Raw genomic sequence first — 9,074 nt, forward strand, 5'->3', positions numbered from 1 at the left:
ACAATGGAGCCAACTGAAGAAATGATGTCACACTAAATTAGCATAGTTGCTTTCTATTTTCTAATGCCACATTGATGTCACTTATTTATAGAGCACTGTATTCATACAGGCTGAGAAAGAAACAAAACAATTAATAACAGTCTGCTGACTCTTTAGCTTGGATTAAATACCTATTGATGCTCTTAATCGGGATGCATCATGACCCTAGCATACCCCTACCACCTCCACTCTTTCTTCAAAATTTCTGCCTTCTAATTTGTTCTTATTTTTCAGAAATGTACGGAATGCATTTCAAGCACACGCAAAAACTGTTGGCATTTCGGCTTTTTATGTAACACAATTTCACGGTTAATCTGTTGTTTTCCAAAGTTTGCGGCTCCCACACTACTGTCAGATGCTAGAGGGCTTAAACTTCTCAGCACTTAAACAGCCATGTAGTAAATAACATTTCCTCGCAGTTCTTAAAGGACTGTTCCTTGAAAAAAAATGAAGTTAAACAAAACTCGGATTGTTCTGTTTTGGAGCAGTGTAATTTAATTTGTATTATTGTACTTCACTGAAACGCTAACACTGAAAGGCATTGTTATGCTGTGAGCAGCAGTTGTCACAAAACTGGTGTTTTCTGTGCACGCCGCCATAAGGAGTCTGTTCACCCTCTGACAAGGACAAATAAGTTTTTTTACCTTGATATTTAAGGTAAAACATCCTGTGTTTTCTCCTCAAAAAGTTAAATCTTTTAACCTGTAGGGTGAAAAGAATCTTCAGGCTTGGACCTGAAAGGTCAGCAAGTGCAAAACACCTTTAAACAAAATGGTGACGTCCAACAGAAAAAAGAAGGCTTATTTTTGATTAATCAGGACAAAAAATACAAGTACTCTGGTGTTTTTTGCTGAAGTAAGGAGTGAGTGATAATAGAATAGAAATACCTGTATTGTCATACATGAGAATAAATTATGAACAGAAGGCAAATTAAAAGTAAATCAGACGCCCAGTGTTGTATAAAGTACTGCAATCTCGGAGTCAAGTAAAAGTATAAGTACCTCTCCAAAATATGACTTTGGTAAAAGTCCAAGTCACTGACTGAAATGTTACTTGAGTAAAAGTCTTAAAGTATCTGAAATGGCTTTTACTTAAGTATACGAATTACTGTAAAAAATAGATGTAATGTAGTGAAAAGTATAAGTAAAAAGTAGTGCAGTTTGAATGACATTTTTTTTACATTTTGGTAAACTTTGTAGGTTAAATTTACTTAAAATAATATAAACAACCAAGTGTAGGATAAATTTAGACTGGCTTTGCAAAACAGGTGTATCCTATAGGTGTTGATGAACAAGCCCAGACAAGACCCGACTTTGTAGTCAGTAGGTGGGGTCAAAACACTCGCGTTTCTCTTGCTCTCTCGCTCGTTTTTTTTGTTTTTTTTTTGTTACTTAGTAACTAAACCAAACCTTTAAAATGCATTGGAGTAAAAGTATGCAATTAAGTTCGTAAATGTAGTGAAGTAAAAGTGAAAGTTCTCAAAAAAATGTATACTCTTGGAAAGTATAAAGTACTCCAAAATATACTTAAGTACAGTAGTGAAGTATTTTTACTTTGCTACTATACAACACTTCAGATGCCAATGTACTTTACAGAAAGGAAAAAATTATTTGTAAATATTAACAGATTTAAAGCATGTTTGATAGAAGAAAGAAAAAAAAACAAAAAAAAAACGATAAATCTAAATACACCTGATTGTAAATCAAACACTCCTTAAGAAGCTCAAAATGATAGAAGTAGACATTAGCATTTGAAACAGCGTAAATGATTCTGGATCTGATCAACAATCGGTAGAACTGGTAGCTGTTTGTCAACACTGAGTTTGTTGGGAGCAACAGAGATTTTAAAGTCTATCAGCAGCTGGGAGGAAGGATCTGCAGCTGCGCTTCTTTGAGCATCTGTGATGCTACTGAAAGAGCTCTCCAGCTCTGCGGCTGTATGTCTCCTACACCATAATCGGCTTGAGGTATGGCATAGGAGACATTGTCCAACAGGGATCTTGTTTTTCTTATAGTGCTTTCTTTTTCTCCTGATGAGCTTATCCAATATCCTCCTCTGGGCTGCAGATAAACTGCTTATCCCGTATACCCTGGTTAGGAACAAAGAAAGAGTTTCCCTCTATATTTCCCAAAGCACTGACCTAGTGTAGAACTAGTGTATGGTGAAGATGGGCCGTTGCTTTGCTTTTTATGTTTTCTTCAGTTTTTATTTGATCACATTTTTTAAGTCATAAAGGACCAAGGTGGTTTCTCAGTTTCTCATGTCAAATGAAAGAAGAAAACCCAGTTATAAACCTTTTCTTTTGTAAAAGAGGAAGTCGCAGCAGAGTCACTAACTGGCTATAAATAAGCTAAAGACACTAGCTTTGCTTCTCTTTCCTCATTGATAAACCTTGTTCATGTCAAGCTGACCCAAATGCGGTTTCACACCCACACGAGAAATACACTGAGTCAGAGTCACCATCTTTGGGCTTCCTCACCATATTTGTCTCCTCTTTTCCAGATGAAATTAAAATTGCTTCCTGCACCACCACCACAGACACCAAGTGCCAATGCAGACCTGGTACCTTCTGTGTTCCTGACCAGGCCTGTGAAGTCTGCAAACGCTGTGCCAAGTGAGTGTCGCCTAACAATTACCTGCATTGGGCATTGGTTATGCTGCAAAGGGTTGATACGCATTGAGTTTTTTCACATTTCCTTACGTTAATGACACAAACCTCATTTTATTGGGATTTCATGAAGTAGTACGTTTTGCTTCTAGAGGGAAAAAAACTGTATATATTTAGGCAGCATCTGTTTGATATGTTCCCATGGCAACTGCTCTTCTTCAATATTTCAGGTGCAAACCGGGTGAGGAGGAGGTAAAGAAGTGCACGCCCTTTTCTAACACCGAGTGCCGAAGGCGGGATCCGTCTCCCACTGAAACCGTCGCACCAAAGCCGCCCGTGGCTCCCAATGCTTCAACAAATACCTGTAATTTTCTGGCGTCCTGTTTGCAAATATTCCCTTGTTTTGCTGCTTGAATCTCTCTCTAATCTGTGTTGGTTTCTTCCAGGGTTTGTTGTTTTATTGTTTTTGATCTGCATCATGGTCATTGTCGTTATTGCATCCATTCTGTGGTTCTTAAAGAAGCAGCATTCGTGTGATGTACCATGTAAGTCCATGTAATTTGTGACAACCAAGCATCAACATTTAGCTGACTTTTCTTGCCATTAAACGATTTTCTGGTTCTCAATAGGTTCAAAGACCCCTTGTGACTCCAGTGAAATTGTAAAGATTCCCATTGTAAGTAGCATTTGGTCATATTTTGGTCTATTTTCTTAACCATTTGCAAATATGTTTGGACAGACATTTCATCAATATATTTCCCTCTTTTTTTGTCTTGGTTAGCATGAGAGTGGAGCAACTGCTGAGGAGAAACAGAACAATCAGAACGCAGGTTTAGAGGGCGAGGAGCCCCGCCCAGAATCAAGACCGCTGCTGCAGGAGACCCAGGGGATGACAAAGCCCTGCCCCCCTCTGGAGGATGAAGACCGCGGACTTGGCGACAGTTTGCCCAACACCACCAGCTCGTCTCAGACGAGCCTTTCGGCTCTGCCCACAGCTGCCTCCTCTGGCAACACCCCACACCAGAGCCCCTCTGGCTTCAGACAGCTTCCCTCAGACACGGTGAGCAGCAGAACTTGACATCTTAACAAACATCAAAATGCATTATTTGGGAGTGGACTGAGAAATATTGATGCTTTTTAGCCGCTTTTATATGATAGCAAATAAATTAAATCCAGTGCAACCAGTTTCCTTTAGAAGTTCCCTAATCAGTCAGTTTAATCCTCCTGTGTGTAATCTCATCGCTGCATAGGTTCAGCTGTTCTATTAAGCATCATTAAGAAGGAGGAACACAGCAGACTGGCCAAGACAAAGCTGTAAAGTTAAATTTAGGGTTACATTATGAAATAATGTCCTTAGCTTAGACTATAGCACCTTTATAAACCTACCAAGACCAGAGGAGAAGGAGAATATTAGTCTGAGAAGCAAGCAAGAGCCCTATGGTGACTTTAGATGAGCTGCTGAGATCATCACTGATAATCTTAAATTTTTTTACTTAAAGTGGAGGGACTAAAAAGAAATTTACTCTCCATTTTTGTTTTAATTATGTTTTAATTTTAATTTCCATTGTATGGTATTGCTTTGGTTTGCATTAATCTATCAAATGATCCCCAGTTTGTGGTTTTAAGCCTTAAATGATACACCTTTGAACACTTCTATAATTTTTCTCTTTCTCTTTGTTTTGTTTTGGGTGCGCTGCAGGATGACCCCTTAGGACATCGATTGGTGCCACTACTCGGTAAGAATCTCGCTGCAGGAAGGAGAGACTTTGACCTTTAAAAGGCATTTCCATCACTTATCAGGAGGATAGTTTTCCTTTTATTTTGCTTACACACAAACTGCCCAGTGAAATGCATTCCATGCCAGATCGCAGAGAACTTAGGAAAAAAATAAAACATCACAACAGATCTCCCACTTGTGGTTGATTGCCAATGTTATGGTAGTCAGGCCTGATCTGAGCCTTTAGGGGCTGAGAACATGCTGACTTTCTCTGCTGTTTTTTCTCACGCTAAATTGAAGAGGAGAGGATCTCTTTAGAAATGAAAGTTTATAGTTGAGATTCTTCAATGGCCTTAATGTTAATATATGACGGGAAAATAGAAAATGTTTTATAATGTTAATAAAATGTTTTAGCCATTTATTGAAAGAAAACATAAACTGAAAAATGTCAGTTGAGAGTTATACAGTGCTCTGACTGAGTATTCAACCCCATAAAGATCTTTTTTTTTATATGGCCATAGGTTTTAGATCATTTAAAAAAGATATATCAAACAAAGATAACCAAAATAATATGCTATGGCAGTTTTAAATGCGGATTTTATTTATTAAAGAGGAAATAAATCTATTTAAAACAACCTGACCCTTGTTTGAAATCCCATTACTCCCCTTTTTGATCAAAAATGCACTTGATGAACCATATCTTTGGTTCATTTTTAGCTAGCCTCAGTCGGCTAAATCAGTGATTCCCAACCGGGGGTACTCGTACCCTTAGTAGCCACAAGGGGTACATGACAATATGTTATTTCTTAGGTAGTAAAATAAAATAGGGCTGGGATCTCTTTTGCTTTGTGAGGATCAAAAATTAAATAAGCTTCTATCAACCAAAAAGTCAGTTTCTCTTTGAGTTCATCTTTAACTTTGACAACCATCCAAACCGAGCAGACAAACATGTATGATGTAGAGAACAGTCTGGTGTCAGCTGATATTGAGGTACTGGAGCTCAACTTACTTAAATTACTTAAAACTAAGTAATAAGTAAAGTAATACTAACGTTAGTCTGACTATAATTTCATAAGTTTTGCTCCCAGTTCATCAAGTTTAAATGTGGTTATAGGGGAATTACACAGCAGAGCTCCAGTTTTAATAAATACAGGTTTTTTAATACGATTTTGTATATATTGCGATTCCGTACTAACTGTAAGGTTAGGTTTTCGATTTGAGATGGAAAGAATAAAATGCATATATGCATTATAAAACGTTATTGTTTGTTCCACTTTTAGACAATCAGCTATAATTTTGACTGAGAAGGGGCTACTCATGGTAAGACAAAATACCAGACAGGTTACACAAGTCAAAAAAGGTTGGGAAACACTGGATTATATTATTGCCAAATCCATGGAAGCACATAATATCAACCTAAAGAGAACATGACAAGATTACATAGACTATAAGATAAATCCATCCTGCTCCAAAATGACTGCTGTCAGACTAGAAATGGTGAACAGCCTACTGCTATTACGCTTAGGGCGCTTTGGACACTCGTCAAAAAGGTCACAACAGAACCTGAATCAACATCCAAAATATAAGGAAATCTGTAGAGTAAATGTCTCACCATCCTATTGTGGCTTAAAGCCTGAGCACACCTGGGATATGTTAAACCCACCAGAAAATCAAGCTCCAGTTGGTTAAAAAAACAACACAAAATAAAGGTTTTGGGCTCAAAGTCCTGGTATAAATTTAATAGAGATTCTTTTCATCATTTGAAGGGATTATTTGTGCCAAAAGTCACTCTGTGTGGCACATAATCATTTGAAAATCAGTCAGTTCTTAGATAAGACTTGGTATAGTAAATCGTATTGTTGACAGTATTCATGTCCTCTTTATTTTAAAGGGTCAGAGAGGTCCCTCAGGAAGAGCTTCGACTTGTTCGACGAGTACCTGGACGTCCGGATCCACAACAAGTTCTTCCGACTCATCGGCATCAGCGACAACCACATCCGCATCGCGGAGAGCGGCCCCTCTGTCGACAAAGTGTACGAACTGCTGAAGAACTGGATGCAGAGGCAGGGGCTGAAGGCCGACATCAACGACCTGTTGGAGGCCTTGCTAAGCATGGACCAGCGGCGCTCGGCCGAGTGCATCGCCTACTCGGCCCTCAAGAGGGGCTACTACAAGCACGCGGAAACGCCCTGAAACCCTCGGCCACGGTGAACTGCCAATGAAGTAAATGCATCGCGCTCACCATCGGCACAAACTACAGCCACACGGACACCGTCGTCGGACACTATGTCTCCCAAACAGGCTTACCTCCTCTGTGGCTGTTAAGCCATGCTTTCAAAAAGCCAGTAGTTGTAGAAAAAAAAAGAGAAACACATATGGGGCAGACTGATCAGCCGTCTGACGTTGTTGACTACTCGCCTAATGCTGAAGATTCACTACGAAAGCAACGCTCGACAACATTAAAGACAGAAACTATGTTAAAGTATGCTTTCTAAAAAATCCCAAAGGCTTTAGCTTTGTGTTCCGACAGGTTTGGATGTTCTCTGCTGACGTAAAGAAACGCTCAGCCGGACACTGAAAGCCAGGAGGCGCAGATATATACACTGGTTAGAAGGAGTGGCGTCGCACGTGTCACCAATACCGTGCCTGTTTAATGCACTGATATGAGGCACATGTTGAGCATAAAAACAGGTCATGTTTCAATGTGTTCTGATGATTCTTTTAGCACACCATCAATTCTAGTCCATGAATATTTTTCTCACTAAAATGGGAAAATATTCCCATACTAACATCCATCCCTACTCTTCCAGCTTTTTTATTTCCATTTTGTTCCTGAAGCTGTTTTCATCCCATCCAGTCGTGTCTTCGGTCTTTATGTGTTCAGTGTTTTCAATCTCAAACACTGTTGAAGGAATTTGCAGGACATTTCTATCAGAGCTTTTGTTGATCGTTTCCTATTTATTTTCATATTTATTTAGAAGATTATCTCTTTTTATTTATACCTTTGCCAAAACGACCCTAAAGATGCACACAATCGCCTCGGCGTTGTGACGTCCTTGCAGGGTGAAAACGATTCGAGATCCGATCCTTTCAATTTCTAAAATGACAAAAAAAAATGTAGCTTTTTTTTTTTCCTGCTCGTCAGACTAAGTTCTGGTTGACAAATTGGCGTCTTTATGTCCATGTGATCCGTGTGCCTTTCATCAGCCACTTTTTGCTGATTCCACGTTCAGGACGGTGCAGAAGGTTTTTCCCCTAACACCTAATGCAGAATGTTTCTTTTCCAGTTTTCTTCCATGATCTTCAGATGTTACTCTCTTTTTAAATAACCGACTGAAGAAGTAGTTCGTCTCCTGTCTTGTTGGGATGGGTGCAGGTACAGATTGTTTCCTATGGTTGTAAGATGAAGGAAAATCTTTTCCTGGATTTGAAAAGTAGCTCAGATGTTTCTTTATAAAATCCTCCCTGTATGCACACGTACATGTGCATCAAAAGTGCATGCAAGTCTTATAGATGTTTTATTTATACATACGGATTCATTAAACAAATGGAATATAATGAGATATAAAAAACTGTTCAACCAGAATCTGCTTTATTTGTTGTTGTTTATGCCCAGTTTCTGCATTTTTTTATGTATAAAGCACAGATTTAGAGTTATATATGCTACAGTGCTGGCACTGCCATCTATTGACTGACTATGAAACTGCATCCAGCTCTATTGACTGAACCCAGCCCTCCTAAATTTGTTTTCTTCATCTGCTGCATCCGTTTTTAAGCTGATTTCTCCTGTTGGCAGCAGAACGGAGAGAAAGGAACAGGTTCTCTTGTTCACTTCATAGTGCATCATTTCTTTTGTGTTTGTGTAGATTTCTTTTAATATCTCTGTTTTATATGCTTTTAGTGCAAGTCTAAGCTGTTCAGTTAACTTCCATTAAGTTCTGTAATTGTCGGAAAACCATTAAGCCTTTTTTTTTTTCCAGAGTTACTGTTTGGTTGTCATGGATTTCTGATGCAAGTGATGTAAATACAACAAAGCTGTTTTTACATTAAGTTCAAATAAATGTTTTGTACAGTTGTACATTTAAAACCTGTGATTTATTTCTTTTTTTTTTTTTCAGGATTTGCAGATATTAATATAGTTTTACTGCTCCAACAATGATCTTGTGTCTTAACAGGCAATGAATGATGTTTTAACTAATTAAAGGGTATGGACGGTAAAAGCGGGCTGCTCTATGGCACAGTGGGTAGCATTGCTGCCTTGCAGCAAGAAGGTTGCGGGTCTTTCTGCATGGAGTTTGCATGTTCTCCCTGAGCATGCAGGGGTTCTCTCCGGGTACCCCGGCTTCCTCCCACAGTCCAAAAACATGATGTTTAGGTTAATTGGCTTCTCTAGATTCTCCTTAGGTGTGAGTGTGTGTGAATGGTTGTTTGTCCTGTTTGTCTCTGTGTTGCCCTGCAATGGACTGGCGACCTGTCCATGGTGTACCCCGCCTCTCGCCCGTAGACAGCTGGAGACACGCACCAGCAGCCCTCGCGACCCCAGCAGATGAATTGTAACAGAAAATGGATGGATGGACTATTTTACTGAGATTTTAAATTAAAAGACTCATTATAGTAAAGGTAGGTTAAATTTACTCGACTTCATTAAAACAATAAAAAGAATAGTACTTTCAGGAACAGTTACCACACTCTACTTTTATTCTCACTCAA

The 9,074-nt window shown here is 39.0% G+C and overlaps 1 protein-coding gene across 1 annotated transcript in view; it reads left to right on the plus strand.

Annotated features, from left to right (window-relative positions):
- The window catches only part of LOC107094654 (tumor necrosis factor receptor superfamily member 10B-like), a 31,078-nt gene extending 22,657 nt beyond the window's left edge, over nt 1-8,421 (plus strand). Inside the window, exons 4-10 of the mRNA XM_015390410.1 lie at nt 2,542-2,653; nt 2,878-3,011; nt 3,094-3,192; nt 3,277-3,323; nt 3,429-3,707; nt 4,347-4,383; nt 6,256-8,421. Coding sequence (XP_015245896.1) covers nt 2,542-2,653; nt 2,878-3,011; nt 3,094-3,192; nt 3,277-3,323; nt 3,429-3,707; nt 4,347-4,383; nt 6,256-6,557 — 1,010 coding nt within the window. The 3' untranslated portion in view covers nt 6,558-8,421. The remainder of the gene's footprint in view (nt 1-2,541; nt 2,654-2,877; nt 3,012-3,093; nt 3,193-3,276; nt 3,324-3,428; nt 3,708-4,346; nt 4,384-6,255) is intronic.
- The last annotated feature ends 653 nt before the right edge of the window (nt 8,422-9,074 follow it).

This window comes from Cyprinodon variegatus, unplaced genomic scaffold (genome assembly GCF_000732505.1).
Source record: "Cyprinodon variegatus isolate N-32 unplaced genomic scaffold, C_variegatus-1.0 Scaffold497, whole genome shotgun sequence".
NCBI lineage: Eukaryota > Metazoa > Chordata > Actinopteri > Cyprinodontiformes > Cyprinodontidae > Cyprinodon > Cyprinodon variegatus.